The 18017-nt window shown below is 41.8% G+C and overlaps 1 protein-coding gene across 3 annotated transcripts in view; it reads left to right on the top strand.

Annotated features, from left to right (window-relative positions):
- The window catches only part of igdcc4 (immunoglobulin superfamily, DCC subclass, member 4), a 41554-nt gene extending 23575 nt beyond the window's left edge, over nt 1-17979 (top strand). Inside the window, exons 3-20 of one of the 3 annotated variants that reach the window (XM_068650510.1) lie at nt 2782-2923; nt 5844-5980; nt 6164-6298; nt 6634-6786; nt 7458-7868; nt 7937-8101; nt 8199-8336; nt 8909-9091; nt 10156-10356; nt 10450-10548; nt 10824-11010; nt 11187-11314; nt 12228-12398; nt 12561-12695; nt 13701-13803; nt 13895-14066; nt 14133-14252; nt 14383-17979. In XM_068650510.1, coding sequence (XP_068506611.1) covers nt 2782-2923; nt 5844-5980; nt 6164-6298; nt 6634-6786; nt 7458-7868; nt 7937-8101; nt 8199-8336; nt 8909-9091; nt 10156-10356; nt 10450-10548; nt 10824-11010; nt 11187-11314; nt 12228-12398; nt 12561-12695; nt 13701-13803; nt 13895-14066; nt 14133-14252; nt 14383-14829 — 3227 coding nt within the window. In that variant the 3' untranslated portion in view covers nt 14830-17979. Of the gene's footprint in view, nt 1-2781; nt 2924-5843; nt 5981-6163; nt 6299-6633; nt 6787-7457; nt 7869-7936; nt 8102-8198; nt 8337-8908; nt 9092-10155; nt 10357-10449; nt 10549-10823; nt 11011-11186; nt 11315-12227; nt 12399-12560; nt 12696-13700; nt 13804-13894; nt 14253-14382 lie in introns of all 3 variants that reach the window. The other 2 variants (XM_049717321.2, XM_068650509.1) reach the window with 2 other exon arrangements.
- Nucleotides 17980-18017: the final 38 nt, after the last annotated feature.

Here is an 18017-nt window from a genome sequence, read left to right as displayed (position 1 = left end):
ACGGAAGCAACAACATATGGCCTGCATATTGCTTTCCATAATAGTCAAAAACAGCTTTTGACATTCATTGGCCTAGTTAACCTTGCCCCTTATGGCCTGCCAAAGCGAGTGTAATTATATCTTCATTCCCATCTTAAGCTTGCTGAATATTGGATGCTATTCCATACTGTGAGTTTTTTTAATGGAAGATGTGATTTAGTGCCTAGCTCATCTGCATCACAGTTGTGAAATTCAGGTTTCAAATCCGTTTTGCGTGCTCCCCGAGAGTGGAGATCGGCTTATCTGAAAATTCATCCAGTAAACTGATTCCAAAATATGTTGGAAATTTAGACATTGTTGACAACCGGGTAATAAATTCACTTTTCTGGTGTTCTAATTAATAGCACATATCTGCTCCTGTGATGATGAAATGGTTAGCATGTTGTAGTCTACTAGCAAGCTAGCTAATATAATTTGTTAAATCACTCCGTCAAACATTTTATCAACACTACCTCCCACAAATCAAATGAGGGTTTGGCTCCATTTTTCAAGTTGATACTTGGCACCATCACATCCGTCTGTCCCGGTACTCCCAGTTACTGCTCCACATTTTCATACCAAACCAGCGCAATGTTTGATTGGGTTTCATTGTTTATCACTCACTCAAAAAAAAGAGGTCATTGAATGGATGCTTGCACAAGTGGAGGTGGGAGTGGGGGGGGGGCAAATAGCTGCAATCCGATAGCTAAGGGGCCAAAGAGTGGGGCCGCTGGCTGACACTGACACGGAGACAGGGTGAAGTCATACTGCAAATATTACGATGGTGTCAGCCATTAAAAACCATTAGAAGAACATGTAAATGATATGACATGTATGCAAGGGTGCGAGCTCTGATAGGACTCTGGTGGACTCGATAAATTCCAAAACACAATGCATTGCGTCTTGGGAAAAGATTTAATAGATGATACCGTGCCCTCTCTCTGGTCAGCTGTTCAACTTTACACACTCAACTTAACACACACACTTTGGTGCCGATATAGTTGATGTGTTTACATAATGATGTAATAGATGGAAGCTGAAGTTTAATCATCAGCTTGTCCTGTAAAGTTTGCCAAACAAAAATCAATGCCAGTTCTCTGAAAAGATTTTTTTAAGCTGTGTCCAGTTGTTAAGAATAATGGTGTCTCAGTCGGCCAATTGTGAGTTATTAAATGAAAAGGTTATGCGATGAAAACTAGCATCTCAAAGAACAAACTCAATTCATCTATAGCTCTCAAATGAAAAAAAAATATTTGGGAAATAATTCAGTCCAGCGTCAAGCTGTTGTAACTTGTAAATAACATGCTAACATAATGAGTATTCGTCCACATTAAAAATACAGTTGTCCTGATCTGATCACATTATTTTCAAATCATCAAAAATCACAAAATGACATTCATCCTGAGCTACAAAAATATGCCCAATATGCTCTCTCTCTCTCTCTCTCTCTCTCTCTCTCTCTCTCTCTCTCTCTCTCTCTCTCTCTCTCTCTCTCTCTCTCTCTCTCTCTCTCTCTCTCTCTCTCTCTCTCTCTCTCTCTCTCTCTCTCTCTCTCTCTCTCTCTCTCTCTCTCTCTCTCTCTCTCTCTCACACACACACACACACACACACACACACACACACACATACACACACACTCTTTCCATTATCAGTTTTAGAAAATGTGCAAACCGTTTGGCTGTTAGCCAAAGACAAAAAACATGTAATCGTCTGCGCACTTTGCACTTAGAATTGATGAGTCTGCACAATTAGCAGAGAATTTAACTTCACCAGTACTACAAGTAAAATCAAAATACACCACTTTAGTACCAATTATCTAATATTATTTTTGTACTTGATACTTGGTAGAACAGACTGAAAAACATCATTCAATGATTGTCAAAGTGTCATTTTAGTTAGGAATGAATACATTGGAATTTCCCTCTTGTGTTTCCAAAAGGGCCGCGGGCCAAATAGTTTTGTTCCCCCCTTCAAAAAAGCCCACAGGAAGGGGTCAAAGGTAAAATCTCTTTGAATCCACCCCCCAGTCATCGTGCTTAGTGCTGCCCCCTAGTGCTCAGCGTCATCTAGCAGAAAACATTCCCCCCTGCGTGTGAAAGTGCGAAGCTGTGAACACTGGAGCCCTGCCAACAAATTCCGTCTAAAGAGACCAAGTAATCCCGCCACACTAGATTAAATCCCAGCGCTTTGTCCCAATCACAACGTTTAACTTCACTTAGTCTGAACGCGGTGCAGAGAAAACTTTTGAAAGTTGCTATTTGGTAGAAACCAAAGCTGAGAACAAGTGCCTTATTAAAAAGAATGATGTTTCAGAGGCAAAAGTCAATGATCCCTGTGTGCACGATTAACATTCAAGTGCAAATGGCTAATTTTATTAGCAAGGTGAGGAAGATAAACTATGTTAATGTTTGTATGAATAAACAATTCACAATGTAATTAACTGAGTTATTTATTATCAAAATAAGTCTTAATTGCAGCCCCACTGTATTCATATTCCTCAAGTATTCTGATAATTTGTTTTCACATTTTCCATTCTTCTGAGTCTCTATAAATTGAATGATATAAGAAAAATACACTCTTCGTTTGTTTGTGAATTGAGGTAGAAGGTACAACTGGATGTCGGAAATGCCTGACCACGCTGCCATTCGAATTCATCTTCTTCCTATATTGGCGCTGTTGGAAAGGGATTTGAGATAATTGCATCGCGTCACCTGGCGAACGACCAACATCACATCGTGTAACCGACATGCTCTCCTTTCGCAGGTCTGTCATCCTTCCGTCAGGAACCTTCACTTCAGACAGTGCCTGCTGGGGGGGCTGCTCGCTTTGAGTGCCAGATCGATGGGGTGCCCACACCTGTAATTACTTGGGAAAAGGACAAAGTCACTGTCCCCCAGGACCCAAGGTGACTCAGCTTCAATTGCTATCATGTCTCATATTATCTTTCTTCGACTGTTTTTCCCGTCTCTCAGGGTTCCGGCATTGCTGTAACTCAAAAATATATATGTGTGTGTGTATCCATTTATCGCGTGACCTTTATATTATTATATGCATCTGCCCACACACAAATACAAAAATGTCTTTTGATGGCATTTTGTCTAAATGAGGCGGTAGCAATAATATTAGTCGCTTTTCTCAAAAGATGAATAATAGAGGCCTGATATTGGCCCCCTATACTGTAAGTGCGCCACCGATTGTGTTGAAATATCTGTTGCTTTAAGACTTATAAAGCAACGACACCGATGGTATTCACTCGCTTGTCTGTGTTTGTGAGATTTGCTGCTGATTTGTGCCGCAGAAGCCCAATTGATTCATCAATAAAGTAGCAATGTCTAGACTGCAAATGATCCACTTTTATACGGATGTGCCCGTGAATGTCATCCCCTGGACTGTTCGCAGTCAGACAATTCCCGAGTGATGCATGTTGGTCATTTGGCTAAAACTCCATTAATGTCAAGTGTTTAAATTTTTTTGTTCTTGTTAATGAATGACAAAATTGTAATGCATCACATTTTCTATTAAATGTCTCCAAGAGGGGTCTGATGGAATTTATGACTTGAATGCATGGTAAAATAAAGTCCATTCTATGCTTGTGCTATGACCTTGGTTATCAAGATAATTCAGCTAAGTGATTTTTACTCTTTGATGAATACAATGAATGTAATACAATGCACCGTATATGATGGGCTTATTTTCCATTACTAACATTTTTCTCTTTTTTAAATTGTATTTTCAAGGTGATAAATGCTGCTAGGAAACCTTTAACCACTAACACCATAATTCTATTAGATGACGTGATATGTCCTTTTTTCCTGTCAATCAAAGGTTATTAACTTAAGGTTTAAGAATTTGATGGGATGTCACAGAGCCACACAGAACATATTAAGTAATACACGTAAATGTAATGAATGTAAATGTCTGTATATGAGAAGAAACAGTTTGAAACTTTTACTGTTTTGCCTATTTGTAGCTAATATTATCGTATTTACCAGACTATAAGGCGCACCTAAACACCTCCAGTTTTCTCAAAAGCCAACAGTGCGCCTTATAATCAGGTGCGCCTTATATATGGACCAATATTGAGCCACTACAGCAGGCATGTCCAAAGTCCTGCCCGCAAGCCAAATGTATATATCTTATATATGAACAAAGTTTTAAAATGGGCCATTCATTGAAAGTGCGCCTTATAATCCGGTGCGCCTTATACTGCAGAAAATACGGTAATCAAAATGTGTTTTTTGGCATACTCTTACTGTTTGAATCGTAGAACCATATTTTGGATTTAAAAGATGAGTGCATTGAATTGGACCTTATCGAATTGTTCATGTTCAAAATATTTTGAAATATGTATTGAATCGTTTAATATTGGGGCGACATATCTTAGAAGGAGAAGGCACATTTCATTTGTCAAAGTTTTCTCAGATAAATGAAAGTTTAGAGTCGTCACCACATGTTCAAATAAGTTTAAAGGCGATCTTACATGATACATAGTTGTTTGTTGCCGTGTTGTTTATGTTTTGGGCAGCTACGCAACTTATTTGCTAGCAGCCGGTCTGTCTCGGCCATTTATTGGTGGTTTTCAGCATTTTTCGCGCCCGACTCGGCACTAATGGCTGCCGTAGACCCGCATGACCTGCAAGCAGCTTGACACTTATGAGGGCTCGAGGGTGAGATGAAGCTCTGCCACCTCAGCCGTTGCTAATGGCCTGTCACTAAGAGCTGTTTTTTTTTGTCTTCCATCACTGTTGGTATGATGCGCCCCTTTTTTTTTTTTTTTTTTTCCTCTTTGTTGGCTTGTTTTATCCACTGTCCTATTTTACCTTCTTTTTGTTTCTGTAATGTCCATCCTTGGGTTCTCTGGTTTTAACGAATATTTCCTGATACCTCATGATTTTTGGAGTGGAACTTCATTAAGGACTATTGGGTGAAACTCCTCTTCCTTTTTTTGCATTGTCTGCCAGATGATAACCGATTGACATGAATTCGAAAAGCAGCATGCTGAGAATTGGTTCTTAAAACTACTTGCTACTTTCCGGTAAGCCTCAGGTTTGGCGCCATCTCGTGGCATCTTAGAGCATTAACCAAAGTGCAACTAAGTGTTTTAGTAAATGCAGTGGATAGATTCAACTGCGTAAAAAATTCTAAATAGTGAACTGGAAATTGGCCAGTGTTCACTGATTCGATGTATACCTGACCTGAAAACAAAATAAAACGACTAATACTAGGAAAGTAATAATTGTTATTCTTATGTTCGCAGAGCAATGTCCTTGCACAGCCTCTGTGAAACTAAAACTTGTTTTTAAAATCTGAATCATCAATTACTCGACCAAATAAGAGATTAATCGATTCTCAAAAAGTTTAAATTTAAATGTTTTTAAGAAGTTCAATTTGTGTGTTGAACAATTCTAAAACGTTTCCTCGACAATCAACATGGGTTCACAGTAGGAACTTTTTGTTTGTTTTTAATTTCACTTGTTAATAACATTGTTTAAAATTGTGTGACAAATGAACCCTTGTCCCCAAATATATATAGCTTTTATTTTCAGCAATATGGTAATCATGATAGATTCATACTGGACACCATGGGGAATTGCAGCTCATCTTTCAATTTAACGTCTTCATAGAGCAGACCTCGACTGAGTCCAGTCATAACTCACGTTGTGACTGCACACAACAGTCTCCTTCTTTAACAAAGACTATCGACGCCCTGATAGGACACAGCCGGAATCCTGCCGACTCGACTCGGCCGTGTCGACTCCCCGTGCGTTGTTTTGTATTGAGCTTCTAACTCGTCTTTCTTTTTCTCATCTTCCCCTTGTGTGAAGCAGGTTCATTTCCCTTCCTAATGGTGTGCTCCAGATTCTGGAGGTTACCAGGGAGGATGAGGGCGCCTACCGCTGCGTTGCATCCAACTCTGCCGGGAGGGATATCAGTCACGCGTCCCGGCTCACTGTCAGCACAGGTCGGTCCGCTGCCGAGCTTTGTGTTATAGTTGTTGTTCAAGTTTCCCCCGACAGTACCTGAGAATATTGTTAGTAGTGGAGGATAACCGATATGGAGAGCCTCGTCAAAATTATGATATTGGCTGAAAGAACAATAACAATCAAGTGATTTCAAGAGAGCACTACTGTGTCCTTTTCTCCAGGCTCCGCAGAAGCCCTGAACAGAGTTACGATCGTGGCTCCGCCTCAGAACGCAACGGTGGTGCTCGGCCGTCCAGCCGTGATGGAGTGCATGGCGCAGGGCCAACCCAAGCCGCTGGTGTCCTGGAGCAGACTAGGTAAACCACCCCATGCCTTGACACAATAATCGGCCTTCATCCCCTCTGCTGTCGATTACTCACTCATTGTCTTCCCAGAAATGTGTGCATTCTAAACTCTAAGTTTCACAAATAATGAATGACATCTCAATTGTTCCATTGTTCTATTATGCGGTGCTTTCCATAGGTGATTTGTCATGTCAAGTTCAAGCACACAAAACTCTCCCACATATTTTTACCACTGTCGTTTTGTTCTATGTATTTTATTAGCTGTATGCTAGTATTCTAACCCAACAAACCAACAGATCACCGGATGGTGGCTTCTTATAACTAAAAGTGTTTATTTGCTTGATCAGATGGGAAGCCCATTTCCACAGACGTGGTTGTCCTCGCGACTAACTTGGTGATCAGAGACACGAGGAGCCACCATGGGGGAATCTACGTGTGCAGGGCCAACAAGCCTCGCACCAGGGAGTTTGTTACCGCTGCTGCTGTACTGCATGTGCCTGGTAAGTGACAAATGCCTCTCGGGGTTTTGATAGCATCAGTCAGCAAATAATTGAACAGTGTGGAGCTGTAATTGTGTTCCACAAGTGACAGGTCTGGGAGACATGGTACCATAACAATTTGAACAGCAATATTGACCAAAATATAATATATTTTTTGATAAGCTGGTAGACATAAGTACAATGAAGTAGATGTCAAATTAAGTTAAACCAGCTGTATTTGTGCATGAAGAATATAAGCTGTGCCAACAGAAAATATTACTTAGCACTTATAAAACTGACATTTTAGTAAAACAGTAGTTGTCACCACGTTTTCTTAGTTTCATTCCACGTTTGTCACTTAACCTCTGTTTATATCAGCCTCTACTGCTAAAGGCAGCAAATAATTGAACAGAACATTTGCTATTATGCCAACGATTCTCTAGGGAGGGAACACAGTCAAGAAATAGCTCCCATTTGTTTGAACCAATTCCAGCGACACAATAGGCTACAAAATGTAATAGGCCCTGGAAAAAAACAAGAGAAGTCCAGTAATAAAAGACTTTCTCAAGGCTGGACCCACTTGGCATTAAATTAATGAAACCTGGAGATGGGATTACTCAAGCATTTTTTTTTCCAGATAGAGCAATGTAGGTCAAAACATGATTGGGACACAAGTCTGCCTGTCTCACCAGCCCCTCCAGTCATTCTTCAGCCACCGGAGACGGTGTCTCTCTCCCGGGGAAACACGGCCAGGTTTGTGTGCAACAGCTCCGGAGAGCCCACCCCGGTGTTGCGCTGGTTGAAGAACGGCAAGCCAATCCGCTCCCTGCGTCGTGCCAAGATCCAAAATCCCGGCGTCCTGCTTATCAATCAGCTGGCACTGGAGGACGCCGGCTACTACCAATGCATCGCCGACAACGGCCTGGGCACCGCCTGCGCCACCGCCAAACTCACTGTCATTGTGAGGGAGGGCCTCCCCAGCCCACCTCAACGCCTCTCGGTAACCCCTTACTCCAGCACCACCGCCCTGCTCATGTGGGAGAAACCAGAGTACAACTCGGACCAAATCATCGGCTACTCTGTGCACTGCCAGCGAGCCGCAGGTGGGGGGGAAAAAATTGGGACCATACTCGTGTCGTGCTGTCATCACTTGATTTGTATTACTGCTCAGATACAGACAACGTGGAGTACCAGTTTGCGATGAACAACGACACCACGGAATATCTCGTCAGGGATCTTCTCCCCCACACGGCGTACGCCTTCTTCGTGGTGGCCTACTCCCCCATGGGAGCAAGTCGCCCGTCCCTGCCCGTTACTGTTGACATGCTCGAGGACGGTAAGTAGTATACCTGCGAGAGATGAATCTCAATTCTGTATTCTGGCTTTGTTATTCTCGTGCCTGGAAAGACTTTATGGCCTCATTTGTCTTCCAGTGCCGAGCGCGCCCCCTCAGCTGTCAATTGCCAGCACGTCGCCGACGGACATTAGTTTGATGTGGCATCCGTTGTCCTCGCAGTATAGTCGAGGGGCCGTCACCAGCTACCGTATCGAGTATAGCTCTCTTGATAATGGTGAGAAAGTCTTGTGAATAATGAACGCCAGGTCACTTTGTTTTTCTTTAACTGAATGAGATTTCAAAAGTGAAATATTAAGTAAGATATCATTTCTTAAATTCAACCTAAATTTGCTGGTTTTTCTCTGTTAAGGTAAAAGCTAGTTTTAAGTACTATGAGGCTTAAAACAAACACATTTTAAGATGACTGTTTAACAACGAAAGAACCTGAAGTGTGGTTTCACAAGTTGAATTTACTTATTTTTAAATTTAAATTATATTACTTGTTTTAAGTTTCATAAGTTGAATTTGCTCGTTTTTTAATTTAAATTATATTGCTTTAAGTTTCAAGACTGATGTAGATATGGGCCTAGTATTATTTTCTTATTTTTTTCAAAAATCTTGTCACGTAAAACTTTTTTGTTCTGTTGGCAGATATTTTTGCTTATTTTAAGTTTTCTTTGTCCAGTTTAACATATTGTTTTTGTTAAAATATCCAGTGGAATTTTTGCAGTGTTCAGACACAAGTTAGTGTTTCAAAATTGACTCCAATAAAGATGAGCCAGTCCAGTCAATGCTATTTTCCCACAGCGGACACCGTCTTCTCAGTGGAGGTGGGCGGTAATGAGACCCAGTTCACGCTCAGGGAGTTGCAGCCCAACCAGGCATACAGATTGAGAATAGCAGCTGGAACAGGTGTCGGCTTCGGGGTCCCGTCCGAGTGGGCTCAGCACCAGACGTTGGCCCAGTACAACCACACCAGCCACCGCATGGGTAAGCCTGTGGACTTCGGACTTGTGTGGGAATTCCCACATCTTGGGTGGAGGATTTATGTGTTTGTTTTATTGAAGAAAGGCATATTTTGTCGTGTTAAGTTTCACAACGCGGCCTGGTTGGTTTGGTCTGACTTGCAAGAATACCCCCCCCCCCCCCCCCACCCCACCCACCTCATCCCTGCCCCAACGTGCCACGCACTCATTACAGTGAAGCTACCATCCGAGCACTCAGACATTAGTCGGCAGCGTGAACAATGCGCACGGAACAATGTGTCTGCCAGCCTTGGCAGAAATTGCATCAGCTTGTCAGCCACTCACAGCAGATAAAATGTAGGGCACGTGTTAATTTAGGGGGAAAATGCAGCTAGGTTAGGCGCTTTATTAATTTCTTCAGAGCAAGCATAATGAACATTTGGATTTAATATCACGCTAAGAGGTGTCAGTCAGCAAAGTGTCTGCCCACCACAATGAGACGCACGCAGAGTTATGTGTTGGCCGCATGGGCGCTTGAAGCCATTCATTAGAAGATGGAAGGATTATCAGACTCGACAAATTCTGTTCATTTTCCATTTAACTTATCCTACATTGAGGAAATTTTCTGGCTATTGTCCAGGTGTTCTGTTTTTCTCTTTTTTTCTTTTCTTTTTGAATTTCCATCTCTGTTCTTTCAAGGAGCCCAAAATAACAACACTACCAAAAAGCAAGAAATGTGTTCCTTGTGCAAATAAATGTCCCACTAGAGTTGTCATTAGTAATGTAAAATGTCTGAACTATTTGTCCACCTAAATCCAATCAAAGGTCCCATGTCATCAAAATCCATTTTGTTTTACTGTAACAGGTCAAAATGAGTCTGTGACCTGATAGCTTAGAGCTAACACCTCAAAATGTGCAATTATAAGAAATTATAGACAAGAATAATCCAAATGGTTTTAATACAGAAATAAAGTAGGAATTGACCTTTTGAAAAGTGTTTCCATTGTGTTTAGTGAATCTACATAACATAGCTTTCAGGTAATTGGTCAACCTGCCAGGACACTAAAACAATTATTCTCTCATGTCCAGTGATGTTCGCTCCTACTGAACTGCAAGTGCGAGCGCAAGCTAACAAGCTCAACGTCACATGGCAGCCCTCGCCAAATCACACGGCTGTGTCGGGCTACAAGCTAACCTGCCGAGAGGTGGACGCCGACGGGGAGAAGACGACCCAGACACACGTGGTCAGGCTTCGTAAAAAGACCAGATACCATCTCCTCACCGGACTGGGTAAGATGCTCTCATGTTGTTTTAAAGCCTCAGAGATTACTCTTATGAATCACTACTTCACAAATCTTGTTCCTTATTATACGTTTGTGTTAGTTCCAGACCAGCAATATGAAGTGAGAGTCTGGGCGTTCAACAAGCAAGCAGATGGTTCTGCTGCAGTGTGGAAAGGAAGGACCGAAAAGGCTGATAAAGGTAAGAATAACAGCGCACCCCAATTCAAAGTTTTTTCCTAGTCTGAAGTGTTTACACGCAGTTAAAAAAAATTAGGAATGCTATTCACTGAAACTGAATCCTTCCAATTAAATTATATGAGACTCCATGTATCAATTTTCCAAGCTATGGATCAAATTATTTGAGAAATTCACAACCCATGATTTTTCATGATGCTCAATTTTTCAGAGCCAAAGGCTGCCTTAAATCAGGCAGAAATGTCCACATCCCAAAAATTGCATATTTTTACATTCAAGCATCCTCGCTACCCATGCGGCCGCCCCCTTTACCACCGAGCAGCATTCAGGCAACGGCCAACAGTTCCACATCGATCCGACTCCGCTGGGAGAAACCTCGCTTCAGCACGGTGCGTATCATCAACTACACGGTGCGCTGCAGCCCGGCCGGAACCACCAACGCCTCGCTGGTCACATATCACACCAGGTGAGCCTGGATGTCTCATCATTTGCATCATCAATAACTCGTCTTGGCCTCTCGGGGTCGAGACAGGGATTCTATGTTTAAAGCAGTCTTTGTACTACAGTCAAGTGTTTTCACTGCACCCTCTACTTTCAAGTGACTCTTTACTGACTTTTTATACTTGACATGTGATGTTGCAGTGCTGCTCAAGAGATTCTGATTGGGGCGCTGAAGCCTTTCACCCGCTATGAGCTGGCCGTGCAATCCAACGGCATCGATGCCGTGGGACCCTTCAGCGGCATCGTGGAAGAGTCCACCTTCACTGACAGTGAGTGTTTTCTTCATTTACAAATGAAAAGATATACTATATACAACCCTCATTTGTTCAGATTAATACAGAGTGGGCCATGTTCGGACATTGAAAATTGAGTACTGTACAGCAGCGGTCCGCAACCATGGGTTCATCCCGGCAGTGGTTCTTGCTGGAGGTACCCAACCACTCCAGTTTTAAAAGCACATTCGCCGAACCCCTCTAGTGCATTATTTTTTTCAAATTCAAGATATGGATGACTATGGAAGCTGTGCATGAACATCACTTTGTTCAAAGATCAAATCCAACACAATGCATGGACTTGCAACAAATAACAGACCTGAGAATCAGTGTGACTTCTGCTGTTGCATTTGTGACACCAGTTCAGATGTGCGTCTGAACTGAACGTCGTCTGTCGCGAGAGCCACCTGCCAAAGTTGTCTTTTTTTGGACAGGCACGGCTGCGTTGGACAATCGTCCGGACCCCGGACGTTGTCCGGACAATTAAAAGACTGGGAAAGTGACGTCCGAAGAAGCGGGGGTCGATTGTATATTTGAATGGAATGAATAGGGAAGGTGGGAAGGACGGACAGATGGATGGATGGTTTCTAATGTCTGAAATTGTCTGAAAGTCTGAAAGTGAGATGTTAATGTATTGGATGGCTGTCAATCAAAGTGTGGCTCGGCAGGTAATATGAGATTGTGTGTTCAAATGAAATGACCACTGCCAAACTAGCTTCCCTTGCCTCCCACTCTTCGGGCTGTACCCAGGTGGCTACAATATGAGGACGCAGATGGTTGTCGCATAGCATTTCCAAACCCCCACTAAGACAAAACACACACACGTACCCCAGCTGAGAACCTTATTTGTGGCTTTTAATTACCGACTGCTGCACTCACATCTCACTCCCTCCTGTTCTGGCTCCATCAGGGCCTTCCTCGCCGCCGCAGGAGCTGCGCCTGACCACCATCGACTCGTCCTCAGTGCTGGTGAGCTGGCGGCCTCCGCTGGAGCCAAACGGTGTCATCATAGGCTACAGGATCCTGTTCAGCAGCAACCTGAGCCAACCTGAGCATATGTGGACGAACCTTTCTCAGGATGGTAAGGAAGTAAACACTTCAGGATCTCCATCACAAGAGATGACCATTCATGTGTTCATGATTTTTTTGCACCTCCCTAAAAATTAAATAAGAATCAGATACAAACATTATTGCACTTATTACACACTCCAAAACATTTGTTTCTATTTCCTCTACCATACAGGCAGCATCACCAGTATTGCGGTGCGGGGGTTATCCAGTGGCACCCATTACTTTTTCAAGTTGGGAGCATCCACAGAGGTTGGAGCCGGCCCTTATTCTCTTGTAAAGGACACTCACACACCTCCTGACCAATACGGTATGTGCTATTCATAACCCATCTGCATTCCTTTAAAGCAGAAAGATATTTTCCTCAGTTTTAGATATTTCTCATGTGCCTTAAAATATCTCCATGTCAGTCATTAGCAGTAGCTCTTGGGGACTGTGTGTAGGTGGTGCACACAGCTAACACAAAAACACACATTCAATGTCATGCATGACAGGTGGGCAGGTACTCCAGAGTAGACACATAGCTATTTATAAACAAGCCATAAAAAAGTCAGTGTTCCATAATATGTCCCGTTTAATATGAAGTCTCAGTATTATGCTTATGTCGTCGTCATGGTCTACTGTGCTGGCCATGATGCACGATGAATGGGAATGACATAGATTGTGTGTGTGTGTGTGTGTGGATGTGTGCGTGTGTGTGTGCGTGTGTGGTGGTGGTGTGTGTGTCCATCTGTTTCCTTTCGACTCTGCTGCCAAAAGGATAAGATGGCATAAATGAATATCAATGAAGAGATTTGAATGGACTGCTATTCAGTTTTAGCCTTTTCTTACAAGTGGCGTTCACTTTTGCTTTATTTTGTTCTCTTTGCAAAACAGGAGCTATTTTGCCCACAAAATTGACAAATTTGGACAGCAAAGTGTATTTTCTGGGAAGAAAATACAGTAAATAATTGCCCTGTGTATCTGCTGCCCCTTGGTGGATTGTTGAAAAATTGGCAATAATACCTCAAAAATTAACAGACAATAGTGAAAATTGATTAGACAAAAATCGTTCTGAATGAAAGCATTGCATAATGACTTGAGTACCTTTCAATTGAGAGGTTCTTTGTCACTATGAAGTCACAAATTAAGTAAATGGATAGATTGTTTGGGGTGTTTTTTAATTGTAAGATGAGCATTCAACAACATATTTACAATCTGGTCTTGCAGAAAAAAGTCAAGACAATTAATATAAATAAAGTATAGATAAATCTTTATGGAATATAAAATGCAATATGTGCGTACATCTCTGACACTAATATATTTTTTTCACTAGAGCTGGACATCCATGCAGTGACAGGCATCATCGTTGGAGTGTGTCTGGGACTCATATGCATCCTTCTCTGCATGTGTTTCAGTTTCCGCAACACAAAGACCAGGTAATGCTACTCACTCAAATATCCTACCCCAAGCAATACACAAAGTCAAGACAGTAAGAGTGGGAGTCACTTTTATGTGTGCCTCACATAGTGGGGGATCTGGTGGCCTGGACTCCACAGCTGTGACCCCCCAATACAGGAGAGGGGGCTACCCAAGTCCCAGCCGCGCACCAGAGTGCGGCGATTGCCACGAGCTGGAGACGCTAATGCCCTCCACCGGCCAAGAGTCGTCGGCAGAAGCCCCCGAGGAGCAGAGCCTGATGGTGAGCGCCCCCGTTTGTGTTTCATGTATTGATTGTGGCGCATCCCATCATCATCGCCATTTACAGGCTGCTTGGAACGGCTCCATCAGTCACAACTGGGCCAATAGAATCACCCGATACAGAGATACCGTCACAGAAGACTCACCGGGATTCATCGCTGGGGAACCCGGTGTGACAAACAATGCGGTAAATGAACATCTCACGTAATGTAATCATCCGTCAACCGCCCAGACCATCAAAAAGATGACCAGTGATATTTTGTGATGGGTCAATTTGTGCTGCCGCAACAATTTGATGAGAAGTTCCGTCCTTGCAGGATTGTCTGAGCGCATCCCCGTCCAATAACCAGGTGGAGGCCGAGGTCATCGTCCACTCGGAGATCTCCGACCCGCCCGGTGAGAAGGTCAAGGCGGACTGCCAGCGGGTCAAGGACTGCAAAGCCACCCGGGGCCCTTCGTTAGAACAGACCGAGGAGAACCTTCCCGGTAAACAGTCGGGGCCGAGCCAGCAAAGTCCGATAAGTCCGGCAGCCGAGGAACCTGAGGCGGTTCTCGCCGGCCTGAAGCGTGACTCGGCACTGACCAACGGCTTCCACTCGCCAAAGTCGCCGCGGCCCTTGCCCAAATCTGGGGAAAACGGGGACGTTCGATGCTGCCCTTCAGCACAAGCAAAGACCAAGTCTTCGAGTCTCACCCCGGTTCCTTTCGTCACTTCAGGCCTGGTCCACCCTACCTCAGTAGCACACGGTTACTTGTGCCCGTAGTCTCCGCACGCCAAACGGAGACGTTCTTAACAGGGACGATTGTGACGACGAGCCTCATTGTCAGAATTTCTTTTGTACTTTGAAGCCACGCTTTCATACATATGTAAATACATGATAGTCTATTTTTTAGAGGTAGAGTGCTTGTTGTCGGGGTATGCGTCGTAACCATACATTCCTCTGAGCTGCGGAAGCAAAAAAAATGTTAGTGCGGACCTCTCGATGATGGGAACCAAAACGGTAGGCGCCGGTCCAGTGGGTCTCACTGAAGATCCAAAACCAATTTTCAGAATGTCCACCACCCGTGTCTCTCTCTGGCCTCATGTTGTCTCAGGGTCACATACAACTGGAATGTGTGCCGTCGTATCTCAGCGATTCAAACCACACACGTTTTGAAGTGTGGCGTTTCGTATTGCCGTATCCTCAATGCACAACACTTGACTGCAAATGAGCCATTGAGAGCGAGATTGGGCTCATTCTATTTTTCTTTCTGAGTTTGATGGGCTTTATTTTCATGTTAAGTGGTTAAGTAAATGTTTCTTGTTAAGTAAATAAGAAATGAGCTGCTTGTGATAACCCCGCTGGCGACTCAAATTTTTCCCCACTACTGATGATTTGACAAGCATTCTTAAGGGAAAATATGGGTTTTCCCCTGAGGAAAAAAAATATTTCTTCACTTCAACTTCAAAATGACAAAAATGGAGTTTGCCCATTTTAGTTCTTAGTGGCTCAAATGCAAACCAGTAAAAATGGAGTGTCCATGACATCTTGATCCCCACACCCGTACAGACTTTAGTCAAGGTTTATTTGGTTTTTTGAGTTTGCTATATTTTGTTTTGTTTTATTTACAAAGAAGTGTTACGGCCGCACAGCGTAGGGAAATAGAAAAGTTAACAACAATAAAGTCGAAATATTACAACAGAAAATATTGCCATGTTGCCAAAAGTTTGAAGCAGAATCAAGTACCAAAACAACAATAAATTCAGATTTATAATACGAAAGTTGAATTGAAGCCATCCTTTTGTGAGAATAATTGTAATTTTAAATTAAAGTAAAAAATGTTGAATGAGAATAGTTGTAATCTTAACTGCACACAAACCTAATCCCGCTATCAAGGGAATTACATTTCTTTTATGAAATTACTCAATCTTGTGGTCATTATTTTAATTTGAACAAGTGTTAATTTGTTACATAGAAGTATTATGGGGACAGTCGTGTTTTTTTTTTGTAGGGGGAGGAGTCATCTTGCGACAAATGACAAATCGGAACATGAGAATGTATCACATTTGATTTTGAAAAAAAAAATTGCAAAAAGTGTCATCTTGCATCAGTTGTCGAATTCACAAATCTAGACACAGCTGTATTCTCGTGAAATTACATCATATGATTTACAACTTGATACTGACGTGTTCTAGTTGACTCTAGTCAGAATTTTCCTCACATGAATTTGACTTTTTGTCATTTTAACGTCATCTGATAGTTGTTGTTGTTCTTTTCATTGTGGCCTGAATACCTACTCTGTATTTTTTCAATTTTTAATATCTAATTTTGAGAAGCATGTAAACATTGTGGAGCTTGGTTTTATCATGAGATGTTGCTGCCATCTGCGGGTAAATAGGTCACAATGAAAAGAAAAGCATCCACATTCTTCAGGGATCATTTGGGGGGACTCAAAAGTAAAATTCAACACTTAAGTTTTTGATGGTCTAACAAAAATTTGAGTTGTAAAAGTAATGAAGTAAAAAAAAAAATGAACTGGTGCATTCCGACTCCTTATCAACCACACTACCTCATTTTCTTTCCAGTTCAGGTCTTCGTTGTGCTTTTATGGCATCATTGTAGCTAGAACCTTTTCCAGTGTTATTCTTCTCACATGCCAAACTACCGCAAATTCAAACAACTGATCATAGCATGGACCATGTTACCGTGTTAGTGCTTTTGGGGGAGGAATTTTCCACCATCGTCAAAATAGAGTCAAATGGCCCATCCCAAGTCTCAACCCATTTGTTTATTGTTACATTTTTCCAAATGTCCATAATTTAACGATGACATGTTGCATTATGTTGATGCATTTAAAAGAAAACAAAACGGAAGAATGTGATTTTTTTTTTTTTTTTTTTTTTTTTTTTTACTCCTTGCACATGGGCAAATTCATCTACAACCAGCTTGAAAAAATGTTATTGATGGTACCATACAGTAAAACATTTGTGTTATGTTTTTGTTGTATGAGACGTCATAGTTTATCACAGCTATTATGGAAATTGGTATGACAATATGACGGTATTTCCGCTAAAGAAGAAAATTAGTAATAGTGACTGCATTTTGTACTTTGTACTGTATTATTTTTTTTTCAAATGAGAATCACTGAGCAATTTGTGCAAATATGCTTACTCAACTTCAGTCTCAGGATGCTTTATTTCAGTATTAAGGAAAATGACTGCATTTTGTGCTAGATAAGAAAATATATATCTTGATAAATGGTACAATAATATAGATTTCGTGATTCGGTGCCCCCTGCAGGCCATAAATGTTTGTACATCCACTTTTTTTTTTTTGCTATGGTTCTGGTTATTCTTTTTTTCACTTTGCATGGCCTCTTATTCACAATTTGGGCAAGCTTTTTTCATGTCTTTGTTTTTGTTTTGCTTAGCTGGTTACCAACAATGGAACGAAAGCGTGTTTCTTATGTTTGCATGTATAATTGTGTGTACTCAATGCACAGTTGGTACCTCAAAACCTGACCATGTACAATATAATAAGAACATCCCAATGCAATACAATTGACTTTTTTAAAATTACTGTACATAATAGCGGTAACGCAAGTGAGGAAAAAATGAATGTGTTCAAACCACATCATGAACTCTGTCATTTCCATCTGGTACTGTATTATTTCATGATTGAGTTTATTGCAATATTTCTACACAGAACACACACCGACGCACATTCATGCCAACTGTAAATAATTGTTAGATGTTCAGAAAATAGCACCACAATTAACCCAAGGGAAATATTAGATCTACATGTACATTTCATTTGTGAATTTGTGCACCCCTTACCTCACAAAGGCTTTCTGTAATCGAACCTCTTCTCGTGAGAATTTAATAGGACTTTGAACAAAAACACAACATTATTAAAGAAAAATGATCTGATTGAGCTAAGGATGCCTTTCTTAATCGTTTACTATATATATT

This window comes from Syngnathus scovelli, chromosome 4 (assembly GCF_024217435.2).
Source record: "Syngnathus scovelli strain Florida chromosome 4, RoL_Ssco_1.2, whole genome shotgun sequence".
NCBI classification, from domain to species: Eukaryota; Metazoa; Chordata; class Actinopteri; order Syngnathiformes; family Syngnathidae; genus Syngnathus; species Syngnathus scovelli.
Note: the sequence above shows the minus strand (reverse complement) of the source record. Positions and strands in the feature narration are given on the sequence as shown.